The sequence below is a fragment of the Microplitis mediator genome, chromosome 11 (genome assembly GCF_029852145.1).
Source record: "Microplitis mediator isolate UGA2020A chromosome 11, iyMicMedi2.1, whole genome shotgun sequence".
Taxonomy (NCBI): Eukaryota; Metazoa; Arthropoda; class Insecta; order Hymenoptera; family Braconidae; genus Microplitis; species Microplitis mediator.
The window spans coordinates 17,786,960-17,808,451 of record NC_079979.1 but is presented as its reverse complement, the minus strand read 5'-3'; the positions used below and the strand labels follow the sequence as shown (position 1 = coordinate 17,808,451).

The window sequence follows — 21,492 nt, the reverse complement described above, 5'->3', positions numbered from 1 at the left end:
TTTTATTTTTTTTTTTTTATTTGTAATAGTAGATGAGAAGCTTTAAAGCCATATTATTACCGTTATTTACTTATTTGTTATTAATTTTACACCGACAAAGGTAGATAAATATATGATGCGCCATTTTTTAATTTATATAGGGGAAGGGAGGGGCCAAAGGGAGTAGGGTAGGCAAAACGGGGTACCTCCAAAATTTGATAAAAAAAAATTTTATATTTTAAATGGTTTTTAAACATTCCAAAATCACTCTGTAAATATAATTAAGCGTTACTTTGAATTTTTTTGGTAAACTTTTTCAAAAATCAATTGTCAGTTGAAAAATATTAATGACGTTTGTTTTATGATAAAAACTATTAAAAATTTTTTTTCTTCTTTTGTATCCAATAAACATGTAAAATATAATTTTTCTTCATGTAAATTACTTACAAAAAAATTAAACTTAATCAAATTCGTTTAAAATCCAAATTTTTTTTTTTACCTTTTCTAGGGGGTACCCCATTTTGCCCGCAGAAATGAAAAATTTTTTTTTTCAACGGTAACTGAAAATTTCTTCTATTTACTTTGAGTATCATTAAAAAAAAAAAAGATTTAGCGTATTTGAGTCCTCGAAAACTTGGTATTTCCTTAAGTACCCCCTTTTGCCCCTCCCTCCCCTATTTTATGGTGATATTTAAAAAATATAAAAAATTTTTTTTTTGGTAATAAATAAAGTAGGCAGAGGGTAGAATGCCCCATATTAAAAATTTTTAAACTCATATTGATACTGAATTCTTGGTTGGGGATTCAAAAAAGGTAAATTAGTAAAAGATATGAAGTAGAGTATTTCAGAGCCTCATTTTGCATTCTTCCCTGTTAAGTCGATACAAGCATGTGTTATGTTTTTACGAATTTTATAAATCACATCGAAATCCTTAGTGTCCAAACAGGTACTTCGAGTGTCCAGAACCGGTAGTTTTACTTTACTAAGCATCAATTTAATAAAATTATTTAAAAACAAGTTAAATAAAATTTTAAAAAGAAGCACAAGAATTGAAGCTGTTTTTGGTAAAAAAAATTTTCGGCCAGTGAAGTATATATATGAAGATGTAGCTCGTGACGGACAAGTTATGAACTAACTCCTACGATCATTTTTTCTGGCGGTCAATTTAAAATGATAGAAAATATTAACGAGTAATTATCAATTATTAAATTTTATTTTTATTACTAATTGATTGAAAAAAATACCGCGGCCTGGATTTGAACCAGGGACCTCCAAATTAATTAGATAATTTCCCATGAATTTTATTGAATGAGGCCTAAATTTGGGCGAAATCACGCTAAAGCCGTAGAGTTGTATCGCAAGAGACTGAAAGTTGGCCAAAAACACACCGAAGTTTTATTACTAGGGCCAGGATTTTTGCGTTAATTTAAAAATAATTAATAATTAGTGGTGTGAAATTTTTTATATTACGGGGAAAATATTGGTCTTATTACAAAATTTTTTTAACAAAAGTTGTAGGAAATTAAATTTTCTAAAAAAAATGTTTCTTATAATTTTTTTTAGGATTAATAACAAAGCCGTAATTTAAAAATTAAGATTTTCATAATTCCTCAAATTTTGAAACATTCATTATGAATCTTAATTTTTAAATTACGGTAAAAATATTGATCGTATAAGAAAATCATAAGAGACATTTTTTTAATAAAATTAAATTTCCTACAGCTTTTGTTCGAAAACTTTTTTTCTAAGACCGATATTTTCCCCGTAATATCAAAAATTTGAACTATTCATTTCAAAAATAAGGCAAAAATCTTGTCCCTATTTATTACTCTTAATAGACAGGTCGAAAATTGGCTGATAAATTGAGTCACCCTATTTTCGATTTTTTTTAGGCTTCATTGTCAGCCATTTCAGCCTAATATTCACTGCCTGAGCCTTTTTTCAGTCACTTTTCGGCTAAGAAAAAATTACGTCTTTTTTTTCTACTCGGTATTTTGAAATAGATCTTCAAATGCTAATAATAATGCATTGAACAAAAAAGCATAAATATATACATATATATTTTAAGTAGCTGAGTCTCACGCGATTCGTTTGAATTTATTCACTTCCATCACTTGACGAGAAAATGTATGCGAACCGCACGAATAAACAATCCGTAATTTCTTATTATCATCATTATATTACCAAGGTATTTTATAGTGTGATATAAATGTATAAAAACAATGCTTTGTATTTGCAATATTGCGAAAAATTTTATTTCAACTTGGGCGACAAGTTAATCGCCGCGGATGGGCAACTTTCGAGATCAACGACAATTATTTTGTTACCGTACTGGCTTCCCACGAACGCTACACAACTATAACTATAATAATAATAATAAATATAGATATAATAGTACAGAGTGAAGAAAAAATATATATAATACTCATCCCAAGAATATACAAATGAGGCTTCGAGTTAAATTGCCTTGCGTCACTATTGTTGCGTACAAAATTCCACGTGGTTTTAATAACCAGCCATCTTTTTTATCAGTCTATCACTATTATTTAATAATTCTCATTCTTCTCCATTTCTACGGCTGATAAATTTTATTTATCAAAGTCAGAGGCATCAAAAATTTATTTATGCCAGAGAAGATCGATTATTTATTAAACTATTGACGGGCTTCAGTGCAATCACTTGTATTGCTAATAAGATAATTTAATATATTCATCTATATTTATCATGTTTTTCCGTTATGCTGAACGTAATTTGAACATATATATATATATATATATATATATATATAGCTTCAAGATTTTACCGATCAGAAACCGTAAGGAATTTATTTTAACCGGATGATAGAATGCCAATGGAACAATATGACTCATAAATATAATAAATTATAATATATTTATTAAAATACCGTAATATTATTATTATTTATTTATTTAAATGTATGAATATCTTTCCTTCAATACTCAATTTAATAAATTAACCATTGCTTGGATAAATTTTATTCTTTTCTTCAAATCAAGTTGAGAATCAATTTTTTATTTAAAAATCCGTGACTATAAAGAAGTTATCGATTTAATTGAATAATAAGCGAATCTATTGGTTTTATGAAAAAATGATTCGAACAAAAGTTGTAGGAAATTGAATTTTCTACAAAAAAGGTCCTGAAGTTTACTAACGTATCTCTGATTGTTTTAAAGTTATGAGTTAAGTAAATACGAAATGAATTAATTTAAATATTTTTTCGTACTGCAAAGCGAATTTACTCCGAAATAATTAGATGTACGTAAAAATGTTATGAGACATTTTTTATAGAGAATTTAATCAGCTACCAAATTGTCCATGTGCATTTTTTGAATATCTGTGTTAGTTTAGCTGAAATTATCGTTTTTTTATAAAAACTTATGAAGTTTGTAATAAGGAAATATATATTTTTAAAAAAATAAAATCGATGCCCAGTGACGCGGCTTGGGTACTGCTAGCACACAATAAAACAAGCTGGAAGAGATCGAACACGTACTTAAATTACCTTAGAAACACTGCCGAGTATATGTACAAAAGGTCTGGTATATAAGAGACCGGTTATTATACGTCTATAGGGATGACGGACTAGCGGTGCATCCGACCCTGCAACCGACCTGTTCGTCTCATCCTCTTTTTCTTAAAAGAAAACCTTTCGGGCTCTACAATAATAACAATACCAATACCAACCACATCAACAACGAATCCTCAGAATTTCTCATTAAACCGTTCCCACATCAGCCCTCAATCTTTAAATTGACCTTCAATTTTAAAAACATTTTTTTTTATGTTACAGAAAAATGTTGATAAGAGCAGTGGCGACCATTTGGGTCGCCGTACTCTTGTGCCATCTCCATATAGCGTCGTCTCAGGTAATTTATTTATTAATTAATTATTTAAAATCTTTAATATAGTCGATGTTTAATTATTAATTATAATAAAATCAATACTTTTTTTAACTTTTACGGCCCTTTAATTTTATCTTGAGAAGATAAAAATTAAATAAGTGAATTAAAAAAGAAAATTTTCTTAGGGCGATAAAAAATTTTTGGACCCGGTGTAGTGTAAATGTCTCGGTGTAAAAATTTTAGTGTGAAAATTACACGAAAGTCGGTGTTAAATTTAGGCGGTGTCAATTTAAAATTTTTACACCGCCAAACGTGTAAATTTATAATTCATGATAATTTTGCGTTAATAAGAAAAATTTAAACACAGTTTAAAAATTTGTGTTAAATTTAACACAAATCACATGTCCCAAACGGTCCACTCAATTTTTTGAGTTATTTTAACACATTACTCTTGTGTCAAACAATAATACGAGTTTAAAAATTGTTGAGATCAGACAACACATTAAACTTTAGTTAAATTTACACTTGATGGTGTCAAATAATTTACACAAAATATTTAACCATTGAATTTTTATACAAGAACAAAAAATTTTAAACTGTGTATCTAAATAAAATTAATGTAGATTTTAATTAAATACATAGTCAAAAATATCCAATGATCGTTTGTTGCTCGTTAATTAAAATTACGAGTAACACGGAATGGTGTAAAAATAGTAGATTACACCGTAGAAAAATTACACGGACGGAAAATTTACACCGAAAAAATTTCACACTACACGGCCGTGTAATGTTTTCTGGGTCCATTCTTATACCGAAATTTTTTACAGAAATTTTCTTGCGCCAAGTGGGACTGAGTTGACGTATTCTTACTTAGTATTTAAAATCCGTACTGTAATTATTTATTTATTAATTACGGTGTTTTGTTGTGAGATAAATAGAATATTATTTAACGCTATTAGTTGATTTTATAATTTTATCTTACTACCTAATCACTATATATATAAACAAAGTGCAAAGTAAAGTACATATACAACATATAATGTACATACATAAGAATTTATATTAAACGTGGTAACTGCAACAGGTGAAAGCGAGACCACGAGACTTGATGCACATATTATATATTACACATATGCCGAAGTACGATACTGAATTTTAAAACTCGGCCGGAAATTAATCATACACTTGAGATTTTTATTCTCTTGTATTAAAGACAGAATAACTACAATATAAAAAATAATGAATTGCAGATAAAATTATAATGAATTACTATATAAATTTATAATATATAATTTTTATTTTTCATTTCAAATTTTCCCTTTTATTTCATTTTTAAAAAAAATTTTTTTCTATTAAGAATGTACTAACATCGAAAGCGAGCGTATCTCGGACATGAAAAAAAACGTTAATAGTATTTTTTTCTACCAGTACGTTTATTCACTTGCTCTCGTCTTTTTATCCGAGGTTTAAAACGTAACATTAACCGTTGGATTGCGTTTTGTACTTAACTCGTACTCTTGTGCCTGTGGTTTACTTGCAACGTGTATGTATTTTTATTTAATACAATTGCGTACAGTACTCGCACTAAAGACACAAGACTTGAGTTTTGTACTCGATCTCGTTGGAATGCATCAACAGTTGTGTCACTGTAATTTAATTCCTTTATTACTAAATTTTTTTTATTTACATTTTTCTATCTATCGTACTTTCATTTTTCGAAATTATTTTTAAGTCGCGGCATCGTAAGCAAAAGAAGACACCATTTTTGACAGAAAACAAATAACCGATTGATTCAATTTAAATCAAGTGGCCGTTTTACCTCGTAGTCAATTTTTCAATTTCCATTCAAGAATTCAAGTAACGGAAAAATAACTTGATACAAATTTTCGAGTGATCACATGCCCTTAGGTGATCAATAGGATGTGTTTGCATTTTAATGTCTGGCTCTTGCAATTGATCAGAGCATTATTTTTTTAAGAGCCCGGCGTTAAAATGGAAATAACTAGGAAGTTATGCGAAAATTGAAAAAACTTTATCAGAGATAGTTTGTAGAAAATAAAATTACCTACAAAAAAGTTCAAGAAACATTTTGTGATAAGTCTGATAGTTTCGCCGAAATAGTAAAAAAATCCCGAAATTTACTATAAATTTGACTTCGAGCTCCAATAACTTTTGAACAGATCGATTTATCGAAAAATGATAGAAGACTTTTTTTGTAGAGCGTTTAATTCCCTATAAAATTCTATTCTGACCTTATCTGTACAATCAGCCATTGCTGAGCTATCAAATTCCAAACTTAAAATTTATTTTTTCCCATGTTATTTAAATGGGAAATAGAAAATCGCGATGAGACACCTGTTAATATTAATATTAAGGGCTCTAATTTTAACGGGCATCTTATTTTATCTTCCTGCAAGTGTAAAAGCTGTTAGTGCGTTGAAAAAAAAAGTTGCCCTAAAATGGCACACCCTAGTGATCAACTTGCCCGAGTTTTATTAAAGAATCCCAAGCATTTTTTAATAAAAAAATGTTTTATTGTTTTAAAAATGGTGTCTAATTTTGTCTTTTTTCCCCTACTTTATTATTTTTTATTAACCATTATTTTTATTCAACAGGTTTCCAATGTCTTCACCTGTCCAAATGGTAAGTTATTTTACCTTTGACATCTCCTCCTCTTCCTGTTCTTTTATGTACAATATAAAGAAAATACCAGACCCTACAGTTCTATGAACCTGTACCGTGTACCTGTACCTCTACTCAAACCTTGACGGGTAGTTTATTTTCATTCTTTTTTATTTCTTAACTTGAGAAAATTTATACTATATATATATATATATATATATATATATATATATATATATATATATACCGACACACTTTTCTAGAAACTCGAAAAATAATTTTTCCCAGGGTTTTTTTACAGAGGACGGACCTTAACCCTCCGTTTTTATTTCCATCGGAAAATAAAATGCAGTAAAAAAAATCTATTAAATTTTCACATTAACTAGAAATTTTTTTGACGAAATTTAAGATAAAATCTATAGTCCTAAATTTTAAATTGAAAAGTCTAGTAAAGTAGATATTTATAAAATTAAATAGAAACAGAAATTAATTAGTAATTACCATAAAAAAAAGTGTAATTTAAAAATAAAAAAGTAAAGTAGGAAATAATGAAGAAGAAAGCATCGTGTATCGTAAACCATCAGATGACACATATAAAATCAAAGAATGTAGAATAGTCATTAAAGAATGTCATTGAGAAAGAGGAACTTAAAAGTAGGAAATGTAATGGAGCCAAGTTAAGAGTTTAACGAGGCTGAATCACATCAAACGCGGATCAAGACTACACTCAGTGAATAAAGACAGACAGAACAAATATATAAATTAAATAAAGAAAGAATGAATTCATAAAATGGACACAGTTGACTACATATAACTCGGTTTTAAAACCCAACTCTAACGGCAAAAAAACAGTATCTTCACTACACACATATATGTTTATATATACAACGCAACCTACATTATTGTACTCGCTATATAATATAACACTAGCATATAACACCTTCGGAGTAAAAAAAGTAGAACAGAGTTGTCAAGCGTGCGAATTATCATTTTTTTTTTTTTTTTTATTAACGCAACCCTGTACTATTGTTATTAATTAACTAATTATTCGTAACATTACATATATTACATACTTGTTCATAATTACATATATATGTGTATAAATAAAAATTCATTTTTTCTCATCACTCTAATTAACAAACGTCTTATATAATTTTATTATTAAAATTATTACCCGTGTACTTTTTTAAATTTCATTATTTATTGTTTGGATTCTTAATTCAGTTATAAAATAACGTACCCACATTTTTAAATTTAACAAGAGCTTAATTTTTTTTTAATGCACTGTAAAAATTGGGAGTGGATCCAGAATAATTGAGGATTTTATTCAAATCCGAATTCACTCGGAGTTACGCAGTTTCAAAAAAATTAACTCCGCATAAGGAGTAAATTGAGAGTTTATTTTTTGACAGAAGTGATTTCGGAGTGACGCGGATTTTATTTCAATCCGCGATCGCTCCGATTCGGAATTTTGACATTAAAAAAAAAAAATCCCCGGAATGAATTTTACTCCGGATTTATTCTGCGTTCACTTCGCAAATTTTTTGCGGTTCATATTCAAAGCAAAAAAATCATTGCAAAACCTCGAGGTCTGATGAAAACTCAAATTTTGAAAATCGGACCGAAACTACTAACTTTCCATTTTTTGAAAATTTTCAATTTTTGGCGCGAAATTTAAAATTGAAGATTTTATGGGTTTCGGTCTTTAAGTCTAATACTGATAATTAAAAATAAAATTTTTAGCTGGTTAGAGAACGGATTTAAAATTTTTTTAATAAAAAAAAATATGAGAAAGAAGAAGAACGACATTCTTTAGTGATGAGTCGGTACGATGGTCTATAGTAAAATTCACTGCATCAAACTTTCAGCAGCATCATCATTATTGTGTTCGTCTTTAAACCATTAAATTTCATTATTCCCTCGGGTCTTAACACGAATTACTTTAAAACTCGTGATTTTATATCGGGCTGTAGTTGCGGTCTGCCAGCGATTGATTAAAAATTTCAAAATTTGTACATATGAGATAAATAATGAGGGGAACTGTAATTATTTACAGTAAATGAAAATTTTTAAAGAGACGATGAATGGATTGGAAAATAGTTATGTGATTACTAAAGAGTAAAGAGAGAGAGAAGCTGCAGAATGTACCGTATGCCCAGTTGACCTTTCGAGAGAAGTAAAAGTCTTTATGTTGAGTGTGAGGCTAAAAAAATTACAGTGACGTAATGGATTGAGTATTGGCAGAGTGTTTATTAATATACTATGCGTTTGAATATTTTCTCTTGGTATTTATTCAAATTTTTTTTTAAATACCTTGACAATTTAAATTTCACTTTATTATTTATTTACAATGAGTACTATGAGGAAATAAAAATTTCTTTTCATTAATTACCATTTAAATTAGGTAATATAATTATTATTTTATTCCCTGCATTTAATTCATTTGACTTTAAAAATAAATTTTTTAAAAAGCGCGCGAAAATATTCAAATGCCAATAATTTGAAAATGTAAAGAAATGATTGCGGTAATAAGGAAATATTTAGCGGTAGATTAAATTATTTTGTATCCGTTATACATCATACAGTCCGGAGTGTAATTATTTCATTCATTCACTCATTGGAAAAAAAATCACAGTGATATAAATATCAATAATTAAGAGGATAATAATATATAATTATTTTGTTGTAAAATATAAATGAAACTGTCAAATGAACCATTATGGGGTTATTGTGTCCGTAACCCATTTGCATTAAACAACAGAATATATGAAACTAAGTATATGTATATATGTATATATACAAATGCAAAAAGACATAAATAAGGAATAAAGGTAAAGAATAAAGATGCCAAAGTCGAAATCGGCATTTCACCTCCTCGATTTCTATCCACAGCACGTGAGACTTATAAAATTCAACACTGTGTGTGTGGTATACCTATTAAATATGAAAATACACATATATATGCACACATTGACAAGCTTTTATGTGTTATATATACTCATCCTTTAGCTCGATCGCGTTTACTCGTGCGTCGCACTAAAAACGATCGAGGTCGAGACTTAAATCGAGACTTTCTGAGTCTCTTTTCTCGTTTTCTCTGTCTTTCTGTCGTCTACGTACATCAATACACACATATATATGTAATAATGTATGAGTATGGTATATGTAATGGGTCACTAGCCGCCTTTCGGAAGAATATTCCTAACGGTCGATCACCTTTCTCTTCATCACTGCCATGTATTTTCTTTTATATTGTATATAAATATATAAATATATATATTAGGGTGGCCCAAAAAAAACAGCTATTTTTTAACTTCGCTATGAAAATTTAGAATTTTTAAAAAAAGGGAAGTTTCAGTCCGATTTTCAAAAATCGAGTTTTCATCAGACCTCGACGTTTTGAAATCCTAAGAACTGTTCGGACTATTTCTGGATGATCATCCATGTGTGGGTGTGTGTGTAAACTAATTTCTGTCGTACGATATCTTTCGAACGAACCAACCGATTTGAGGCTCATCAAAACTTAGATCTAGAGAAATTGTTGAGGTTTTTTTTCTTAATCTTTAAGATCGAAAACAGCGGGAAGTTTTGGGGTTGGCCCGCAGGATCAACCGGTTTTCAGATTTTTTTTTCGAGTCTCACATGAAAATTTGTTGGCTTAAAATGTTTTCCGAACCCCTTTCAAAAATCGGCTTGATAAAAAATTTATAAGGGATCGCGCCAAAATAACGAAAATTAAAAAATGATTGAAGTTCTCGTACGGAAAAAGTATATATACCGGATATATAAGATTTTTTTCTAAACTTTTTCATTCTTCGCGTGCATAAATACTTCTCCTTCTTTTAAATTAATTGCTATATTTTATTTTCAATCGTCTCTTTATATTTAACTTGTCTTAAAGCCTAATTATCATGTTAAAGTTGATGAGAATGTTAAAAAAAACCCGTCAATTTATTTTCCTTCATCGTCCTATCCGCAGTATGATTTATTTTAATTTCACTTGTATTGACTTTATTCCCGTTTCTCTTATCATATTTTAATCACGCAGGTTGGGAGCTCAGAGGAATATATTGCTATAAATTTTTCAACATCAAACACTCATGGGAAAAAGCCGCTGAATTATGCCGAAGGTTTGTTGAAGGAGTGACTTGATTTTTATTTAAATTGCCACAAAATAAGTGAGCCATAGCAACAATTAATTTTTTTTTTAATGTAGATACGGAAGTGAGCTGATGGTGGTTGAGTCATACAGTGAGAATAACATGTCTGCGAGTATTGTAGGAAAACATCTAGACAAGTATTGGCTGGGTTTGGCTTCACTAGATGATTTGAGGACAAATACATTGGAGTCTGCTGCAGGAATGCTCGTTTCTCAATATGCAGGTATTTATTTTTTTGAAAAATTATTTTATTTGGAGACTAGACGAGTTCAAAATTATCCGAAATCGTTCGATGATTTTTAATTAATTTCAGGTAGAAATCAAAATAAAAAACTTTTAAAATTTGATCTCTACAGATTTTAAGATTTAAAAAAATTTTAGCGGGAAATTTGAATTTAAAAAATTATTTCATACGGTCTGTTATAAGTATTATCCAATAACTGTGATAAGAATTAAATTCCCATGGAATAAAAGATAAAATCTGAATTATTATGACAATAAACTTTTTTCTCATAACTTCATGCTCACTTTGCCCGAATTAAAATTTATGAAACATAATATGTTTAATTATAAAATCCATAAATAAACCAGCGTCTCGCTTTTACGATTTCGTTTTTTTAATTACTTTTATCAGGGGGAAAATGATTTTTATTAAACTTGTTGATGTGTTTAAAATAAAACGGGATAGAGTTTAAATATTAATGGTATAAAAGAGAGTATATATAAATGAGAATATATTTAATTGTGAGGATGATACATTGATACACGTAAACACGCTATTTAAAAGCGGTGATCGTATCGAGGTCGCGGAAATGCGGAACTAACATTTGCGTTAGTCTCGATGGCACCAAGACACACTTTTCTCTATTCACTTAATTTATATACTTTTATCTGACAATTGTACCGCAGACTATAGATATGCGAATGAGCAGTGAGATTCACGCGAGCTTGAGGTAATCCCGGAAATTTGCATAACTCTGCACTCACTTCCTCTGTCTCTATTTATATAATTTTAAAAACTCAGAGTAAATGAATATTTAAAATTTTCTACTATTTTTAAAATTAAATTTCATATTTTTTAAATTTATGACAAAATTAACCGTACACTGTAAAAAATTTTTGGACCCAGTGTAGTCTAAATGTCTCGGTGTAAAAATTTTAGTGTGAAAATTACACCAAATTCGGTATTAAATTTAGGCGGTAAATTTAAAATTTTTACACCGCCAAATGTGTAAATTTATAATTCATGATAATTTTGAGTTAAGAAGAAAAATTTAAACACAGTTTAAAAATTTGTGTTAAATTTAACACAAATCACATGTCCCAAACGGTCCACTCAATTTTTTGGGTTATTTTAACACATTGTTCTTGTGTCAAACAATAATACGGGTTTAAAAATTGTTGAGATCAGACAACACATTAAACTTTAGTTAAATTTACACTTGATGGTGTAAAATAATTTACACAAATTATTTAGCCATTGAATTTTTATACAAGAACAAAAAATTTTAAACTGTGTATCTAAATAAAATGAATGTAGTTTTTAATTAATTACATAGTTAAAAATATTCAATGATCGTTTGTTGCTCGTTGATTAAAATTAAGAGTAACACGGAATGGTGTAAAAAAGTAGATTACACAGTAGAAAAATTACACGGATGGAAAATTTACACCGAGAAAATTTCCCACTACACGGCCGTGCAAAGTTCTCTGGGTCCATTTTTACACCGAAATTTTTTACGGTGTACACAGAAAAAAAGGATTTCTTGGCGCAAAAAATTTTTTCTTGTTCTAAGAAAATTTTTACTTGACCCAAGAAATTTTTTGTATTTTAAAGTGAAAACAAAACTTTTCATGGGGTAAGAAAAAATTTTCTCGGAACTAGAAGAAAGTTTTTTAGGCGAGAAAAAAATTCTTGAGCCAAGAAAAATTTTTGTCTTCAATTCATAATACAAAATATTTCTTGCGCCAAGAAATTCTGTTTTTCTGTGTAGAAACTTTTTTTTTTCTAAAGTAAAAAGGAACAACATGGGCCTCAGACAGATTAGACTTTTAAAATTTTCTTAAGCACCCATTTTACCCCCTGGACCTTCATGTTATTGTGAAAAATAATAGTCTTATTGGAATGATTGCTTTTAGGTTTCTGGGCTTCGAAACAACCGGATCCAAAATCAGGTGAATGTGTAGACTTTGCAATCACTGATGACCAGCAACAGTCGTGGGAACTAACAACATGTGAATCATTATTACCGTTTATGTGTAAAGCAAACGCATGTCCGGCAGGTAAAATAAATATATGCAATTTTTAAAAACGAAATTATCTATCGTGTGTTATATCAAATAAAATTTTCAGGATCATTTCATTGTTCGAATGGCAAATGCATAAACTCTGTGTTTAAATGTGACAAGCAAGATGACTGCGGTGATTATTCCGATGAAATAGATTGCCCGAACAATTGTCAATATTACATGGCAAGTAGCGGTGATGTTGTAGAAAGCCCGAATTACCCGCATAAATACACACCGCTGAGTAATTGTAAATGGACATTAGAAGGCCCGCAGGGTCACAATATTCTTCTACAGTTTCAAGAATTCGAAACAGAAAAGAGTTTTGATATCGTGCAGATTTTAGTCGGCGGACGTACGGAAGAAAAGTCTGTTAATTTGGCAACATTGTCGGGAAAAGAAGAATTATCCAACAAACGTTTTGTGTCAGCATCAAATTTCATGATAATTAAATTCAGTACCGATGGATCAGTAGAGCGTAAAGGTTTTCGTGCATCTTGGAAAACTGAGCCGCAAACATGCGGTGGAATATTACGCGCTACACCTCAAGGACAAGTATTAACATCACCCGGATATCCGCAAAATTATCCAGGTGGTCTTGAGTGCCTGTACATCCTCCAAGCTCAGCCGGGTCGGATTATTTCCGTCGAAATTGAAGAACTTGACTTGCAAACCAATCGCGACTATATTCTGGTGCGTGACGGAGAGTCGCCGATGAGTCGGCCGATCGCTCGTCTAACCGGGAAGACCCAAGACAACCCAACAGTCATCATATCAACCAGCAACAACCTCTACCTCTACTTCAAGACCTCATTGGGCGACTCACGTCGTGGTTTCAGTATTCGCTATACTCAAGGATGTCGTGCTACAATTGTTGCATTAAATGGCACCGTGCAATCACCTTCTTACGGTCTTAATGACTATCCCAATAATCAGGAATGCCTTTATCGTGTGAAAAATCCAAAAGGCGTCGCTCTATCTCTGAAATTCACGAATTTCAATGTCCACAATACGGACTACGTTCAAGTCTACGACGGATCCAATACCAATGGTCTAAGACTCCACTCCGGAAACGGTTTCACATCCAACACACGTCCCAAAATAACTCTGACTGCAGAAAGCGGTGAAATGCTGATAAGATTTGTTTCTGATGCACTGAGAAGTGCAAGCGGATGGCAAGCAACCTTCTCTGCAGACTGTCCTCATCTTTTGCCAGGTGAAGGCGCTTTGGCAAGCAGTCGGGACACTGCATTTGGTACAGTAATAACTTTCTCGTGTCCTCTTGGTCAAGAATTCGCTACGGGTAAGCCGAAAATTACAACGGAGTGTTTGCAAGGTGGCAATTGGTCAGTAACGTACATTCCTAAATGCCAAGAAGTTTATTGTGGCCCTGTCCCGCAAATAGACAATGGATTTTCAATCGGCTCATCTAATGTAACATACCGCGGACTCGCGACTTATCAGTGTTACGCAGGTTTTGCTTTCTCATCGGGACGACCGACTGAAAAGATTTCTTGCATGGCTGATGGGAGATGGGAGAAGAAGCCCTCGTGTTTAGCTTCACAGTGCGCTCCATTGCCCGAAGCGCCTAATGCCAATATTACGATTTTGAATGGCGGAGGTAGAAGTTACGGTACCATTGTAAGATTTGAATGTGAACCCGGTTATGTTCGTACTGGTCATCCGGTTATTCTCTGTATGTCAAATGGCACTTGGTCGGACAATGTTCCCACTTGTTCACGTGCCAAGTGTGCAATTCTACCGAATTTGAAGAATGGTTTTCTAGTAGACACCACCAGAGATTATTTTTACGGAGATGAAGCACGAGTACAATGTAATCGTGGCTACAAGCTTACAGGATCAAACATAATTACCTGCGGAGCAGAACAAAGATTCGAAAACGTTCCTTCGTGCGAGGATATAAACGAATGTGCATCAAGTCAGTGTGATTTAGCGTCAACTGAATGCGTAAACACACCTGGTGCCTTCGCTTGTAAATGTAAGTCAGGTTTCAGTCCGGCAATGGACTGCCGGTTAGTTGGCGACTTGGGTTTGATCAATGGCGGCATCCCGGATGAATCTATTACAGTAAGCAGCTCAGAGAATGGATACACTAAGAGTGGAGTGCGACTGAACAGCGGAGACGGCTGGTGTGGTAATGATGTAGAACGTGGCATGAATTGGGTAATGATTGATATGAAAGCTCCCACAATTATCCGCGGATTCCGTACCCAAGTTGTTGCCAGATCGGACGGTAACGTCGCATTCACTTCTGCAATACGTATTCAGTATACTGATGATTTAACTGACGCATTTAAGGACTACACTAACCCTGATGGTACGCCTGTTGAATTCAGAACTGTTGAGCCAATTCTGTCTATTTTGAACCTACCGGTTCTCATTGAGGCAAGATATATAAGGTTCCGTATTCAGGATTACGTAGGGGCGCCTTGTATCAAGCTTGAAATGATGGGATGTACGCGACTTGAGTGCACTGATATTAATGAGTGCGCTAGCAATAATGGCGGATGTCATCAAAAATGTATCAACAGCCCCGGAAGCTATTCATGTATGTGTAACACAGGTTACGAGTTGTACAAAGGCAATGGAACGGCCGGATTCTTGATCGCTAGATCAGAAAACGGTGAACGAGATGGCGATTTGTATCAACGTAACAAAACATGTGTACCAGTAATGTGCCCCAACTTAGCGGCTCCGGAAAATGGAAAAATAATGACTACCAAAGACCAATTCCATTTTGGAGACATCATTAAATTCCAGTGTAACTTTGGTTACGTTCTCGCAGGATCTTCGGCTGTTATTTGTACGTCAAGTGGAGCTTGGAATGGAACGACACCAGAGTGTCAATTTGCCAAGTGTGTATCACTGCCAGATGACAAAAATGAAGGTCTTTCGGTCATCAGGACTGACGAGTCAAGTGTTTTGGTACCTTTTGGACAAAATGTTACATTGAAATGCGGTAATTCAGGACGTTATTTACGTAACACTGCTACTGCAGGCTTCAGACAGTGTGTTTATGATCCCAAACCAGGTTTGCCGGACTATTGGCTCTCGGGATTCCAACCAGCATGTCCAAGAGCTAACTGTGGAAAACCTCTATCAACTCCTGGTGCTGAGTACGGACAGTATGCGGATACTAAGTATCAGTCGTCATTTTTCTTCGGTTGCCAGGATACTTTTAAACTCGCCGGTCAAACTAATCGCCATGACAATGTAGTACGTTGTCAAGCAAACGGAGTATGGGATTTCGGTGACTTGAGATGCGAAGGACCAGTCTGTGAGGATCCTGGAAGACCGAGTGATGGTATCCAAATAGCTCGAAGCTATGAACAGGGTTCTGAAGTACAATTCGGATGCAATCGTCCGGGTTATATTCTTATAAACCCACGTCCTATTGTTTGTCAACGTGAACCCGAATGCCGGGTTGTTAAACCACTGGGGCTTGCATCGGGACGTATTCCTGACTCAGCGATAAATGCCACATCGGAAAGACCTAATTATGAAGCTAAACATGTCAGACTTAATTCTGTAACAGGTTGGTGTGGCAAACAAGAACCATTTACTTACGTCAGCGTTGACTTGGGTCAAGTTTTTAGAGTAAAAGCGATTCTGGTCAAAGGAGTTATTACTAATGACATAGTAGGGCGGCCTACAGAAATACGGTTCTTTTATAAACAATCTGAGAATGAAAATTACGTCGTATATTTCCCGAATTTCAATTTGACAATGCGCGATCCTGGTAATTATGGTGAGTTAGCGATGATTACACTACCGAAATATGTCCAAGCACGTTTTGTTATTTTGGGTATTGTCAGTTATATGGACAATGCGTGTTTGAAATTTGAATTGATGGGTTGTGAGGAACCAGTAGTAGAACCACTACTTGGTTATGACTATGGTTTTTCACCTTGTGTTGATAATGAACCGCCTGTTTTCCAAAACTGTCCCCAACAACCAATTATGGTACAAAAAGGACCCGACGGTGAATTACTGCCAGTAAATTTCACAGAACCGACTGCTGTTGATAACAGTGGCAGCATAGCACGTTTAGAGGTAAAACCGCAGAGTTTTAAAACGCCAATAAGAGTTTTTGAGGACACGGTTGTTAAGTATGTGGCATTTGATTACGATGGAAATGTTGCTATTTGTGAAATAAATATTACAGTACCCGATATAACGCCGCCTAAACTAAGTTGCCCACAAAGTTACGTTATTGAATTAGTTGATCGTCAAGACAGCTATACAGTCAATTTCAATGAAACGCGCAGACGAATAAATACAACTGATGCTTCAGGAGCAGTTGCAGTGACATTCTTACCCGAACGGGCAGTAATTCCTATTGGAGGATTTGAAAACGTCACTGTCTATGCAACAGACTCAAGTGGCAATCGCGCTTCGTGTCACTTCCAAGTGTCAGTACAGGCAACTCCGTGCGTCGATTGGGAACTCAAACCACCGGCTAATGGAGGGTTAAAGTGTGCACCTGGTGACAAAGCTCTCCAGTGTATCGCGACCTGTAGATCGGGCTACCGATTTACTGATGGTGCGCCAACGAAAACATTCACTTGCGATCCAATCAAACACTGGTCCCCAACATCGGTGGTTCCCGATTGTGTTTCAGAAAATACTCAACAAGCAGATTATCATGTAATAGCTTCAGTAACTTATCGAGCTAATGGAGCAGTTTCCAAAACATGTCTTCCTCAGTACCAAGACTTGATGGCTCAGTATTATATGGGATTAAATAATATTTTAACGCAGCGTTGCTCAGCAGTAAATGTAAATATGAATGTTTCATTTATACGATCAATGCCGTCGCTATTGGAAGAAAACGTCTTGAAGATGGACTTTGTCTTAGTAATTGTACCAGCAGTACGTCAGCCGCAGCTGTACGATTTGTGTGGATCAACATTAAACTTGATCTTTGATCTGTCTGTACCACATGCCAGTGCGGTAATAGAACCGCTGCTGAATGTCTCTTCTATAGGCAACCAATGCCCACCACTTCGTGCTCTCAAATCATCAATTACACGCGGTTTTACTTGCAGCATCGGTGAAGTTCTTAATATGGACACTGCAGATGTACCAAGATGTCTCCATTGTCCTGCAGGAACTTTTGCAGGTGAAAAACAAAAGATGTGTACATCTTGTCCAAAAGGATTTTATCAAAATAGCGACCGTCAGGGTTCATGTTTACGTTGTCCATTTGGTACTTACACCAAAGAACAAGGCTCCAAGAGCATTGACGACTGTGTACCAGTCTGTGGATACGGAACATATTCACCTACTGGTCTAGTACCTTGTCTAGAATGTCCAAGGAACAGTTACACTGGTGAACCACCAATTGGTGGTTACAAAGACTGTCAAACTTGTCCAGCAGGTACATTTACATACCAACCAGCAGCACCAGGACGTGATCGCTGTCGACCTAAATGTGCACCTGGTATGTATTCAGATACTGGTCTTGCACCTTGTGCACAGTGTCCTAAAAATTTCTATCAAGCTCAACATGGCGCTACCACTTGCATGGAATGTCCAACGGATATGTATACTGATAAGCCAGGAGCAACAGGTCGCGAAGCATGCAAACCAGTAACTTGTACTGAGTCGGTTTGTAAACACGGTGGACTCTGTTTACCAATGGGCCACGGTGTCCAATGCTTCTGTCCAGCTGGATTTTCCGGAAGACGTTGTGAAATAGACATTGATGAATGCGCATCACAGCCTTGTTACAACGGCGCAACTTGTATCGATTTACCCCAAGGATACCGATGTCAGTGTGCCGTCGGTTATTCAGGTATTAATTGCCAGGAAGAGAAATCTGATTGCGCTAATGATACTTGCCCAGAGCGTGCTATGTGCAAAGACGAACCAGGATTTAATAATCACACGTGTTTATGTAGATCCGGATACACTGGTGTTGACTGTGACATAACGATAAATCCATGCACTGCAGCCGGAAATCCGTGTAACAATGGTGCAACCTGTGTGGCATTACAGCAAGGTCGCTATAAGTGCGATTGCTTACCCGGTTGGGAGGGCCAGAGTTGTGAAATAAATACTGACGACTGTGCAGAACGACCTTGTTTATTGGGCGCCAACTGTACGGACTTAGTTGCCGATTTTACGTGTGACTGCCCACCAGGATTTACGGGTAAACGTTGTCATGAGAAAATCGATTTGTGTTCAGGCAACCCATGCTTGAATGGAATTTGTATCGACAAACTGTTTCATCATGAATGCAATTGTCATCCCGGATGGACTGGCGCCGCTTGCGAAACAAATATCAATGAATGTGCAAGTAAACCTTGTAAGAATAATGGCCAGTGTCTTGATCAGATTGGCGGGTATACTTGTACTTGTGAACCGGGTTACACGGGTCAGCAGTGCCAGCACACTATTGATGACTGCGCCTCAGAACCGTGTCAAAATGGGGCTACTTGTATTGATGAACTTGATGGTTTCGTTTGTCAATGCAGGCCCGGTTTTGTCGGCTTACAATGTGAAGCTGAGATCGATGAATGCTTAAGCGATCCGTGTAATCCAGTGGGTACAGATCGTTGCGTTGACTTGGACAATAAATTCCTGTGTCACTGTCGCGAAGGATACACGGGTGAAATTTGCGAAGTTAATATTGATGACTGTGCTTCGAATCCTTGTCTGAATGGTGCTACGTGTCGTGACGAAGTAGGTGGCTACAAGTGTGTTTGTCCCGAAGGATGGACTGGCAACACATGTGAGCAAGATGTAGGAATGTGTCTAAATAGACCATGTCAAAATGACGCAATGTGTGTCGACTTGTTCCTCGATTACTTCTGTGTGTGTCCTTCAGGCACTGATGGTAAGCAATGTGAAACAGCTCCAGAAAGATGCATCGGCAATCCATGTATGCACATGGGAAAATGTCAAGACTTTGGATCAGGCTTGAACTGCACATGCCCAGATGATTACACAGGAATCGGTTGTCAGTATGAATATGATGCTTGTCAAGCCGGTGCTTGTAAAAATGGTGCTACTTGCATTGACAATGGACCTGGATTCATGTGTGTCTGCCCACCAGGTTACACAGGAAAGACTTGTGAAGATGACATCATTGACTGTAAAGAAAATTCATGTCCGCCTTCTGCCACGTGTATTGATTTAACTGGAAAATTCTTCTGTCAATGTCCATTTAATTTAACTGGTGACGATTGCAGAAAATCTATACAAGTAGACTATGACCTCTACTTTACTGATCCAACGAGAAGTAGCGCTGCGCAAGTGATACCATTCTTCACAGGTGCGCAGAAGAGTTTAACTGTCGCAATGTGGGTGCAATTTACTCAGAAAGATGAAGCGGGAATATTTTTCACTTTGTACAGCGTTTCGTCACCTCATGTGCCGACAAATCGACGTGCGATGATTCAAGCTCACAGCAATGGAGTCCAGGTTTCTTTGTTCCATGATCTTCAGGATGTTTATTTACCGTTTAGAGAATACGCTACCATGAACGACGGGCAGTGGCATCATGTAGCAGTAGTTTGGAATGGAGACAATGGCGGTGAATTAATTTTGATAACAGAAGGATTGATTGCCAGTAAAACAGAAGGCTACGGTAGTGGAAGAAGCATACCGCCTTATGCTTGGACAGTTTTAGGAAAACCACAAGGGGAAAATACAAAGGGCTACACTGAATCTGGATTCCAGGGACATTTGACCAAAATACAAGTATGGTCCCGTGCATTGCACGTGACCAACGAAATTCAGAAACAAGTACGTGATTGCCGAACTGAGCCGGTTTTGTATCCAGGTCTCGTATTGACCTGGGCAGGTTACGACGAAACTGTTGGAGGTGTCGAGAGAGTTGTTCCTTCACACTGCGGACAACGAATCTGCCCACCTGGCTACGGAGGTTCCAAATGCCAACAGCTTGAAGCAGACAAAATTCCACCAAAAGTTGAACATTGTCCTGGAGACTTGTGGGTCATTGCCAAAAATGGCTCGTCAATTGTTAACTGGGATGAGCCTCATTTTTCAGACAATGTCGGAGTGGTCAAGGTACAAGAAAAAAGTGGGCATCGATCTGGACAAACTCTACTGTGGGGAACTTATGACATCAGTTATGTTGCTTACGACCAAGCCGGTAACTCAGCCAGCTGCAACTTCAAGGTTTATGTTCTCTCGGACTTTTGTCCAGAGCTTGCAGATCCCATTGGAGGATCGCAACTGTGCAAAGACTGGGGCTCAGGAGGACAATTCAAAGTCTGTGAAATATCTTGTAATTCAGGTCTTAGATTTTCTCAAGAAGTTCCTAAATTCTACACATGCGGCGCCGAAGGATTCTGGCGCCCTACCAATGATCCTAGTTTGCCAGTTGTTTATCCCGCTTGTACTGCAGCAACTCCAGCACAGAGAGTCTTCAGAATAAAAATGAATTTCCCTACATCGGTGCTGTGTAATGAAGCGGGTCAAGGTGTCCTTAAACAGAAGGTCCGAAACGCTGTCAATGCACTCAACAGAGATTGGAATTTCTGTTCTTACTCTCTCGAAGGTAATTGCAATTGAATTGTACCAAAAAGAA

The 21,492-nt window shown here is 35.0% G+C and overlaps 1 protein-coding gene across 3 annotated transcripts in view; it reads left to right on the top strand.

Moving 5' to 3' along the window:
• LOC130677090 (uncharacterized) overlaps positions 1 to 21,492 on the top strand; it is a 32,934-nt gene that overhangs the window by 7,811 nt on the left and 3,631 nt on the right. For all 3 annotated transcript variants that reach the window (XM_057483679.1, XM_057483677.1, XM_057483678.1), the window contains exons 2-7: positions 3,792 to 3,867; positions 6,459 to 6,486; positions 10,514 to 10,595; positions 10,682 to 10,848; positions 12,765 to 12,908; positions 12,979 to 21,462. In XM_057483679.1, the coding sequence (XP_057339662.1) occupies positions 3,796 to 3,867; positions 6,459 to 6,486; positions 10,514 to 10,595; positions 10,682 to 10,848; positions 12,765 to 12,908; positions 12,979 to 21,462 (8,977 nt within the window). In that variant the 5' untranslated portion in view covers positions 3,792 to 3,795. The remainder of the gene's footprint in view (positions 1 to 3,791; positions 3,868 to 6,458; positions 6,487 to 10,513; positions 10,596 to 10,681; positions 10,849 to 12,764; positions 12,909 to 12,978; positions 21,463 to 21,492) is intronic.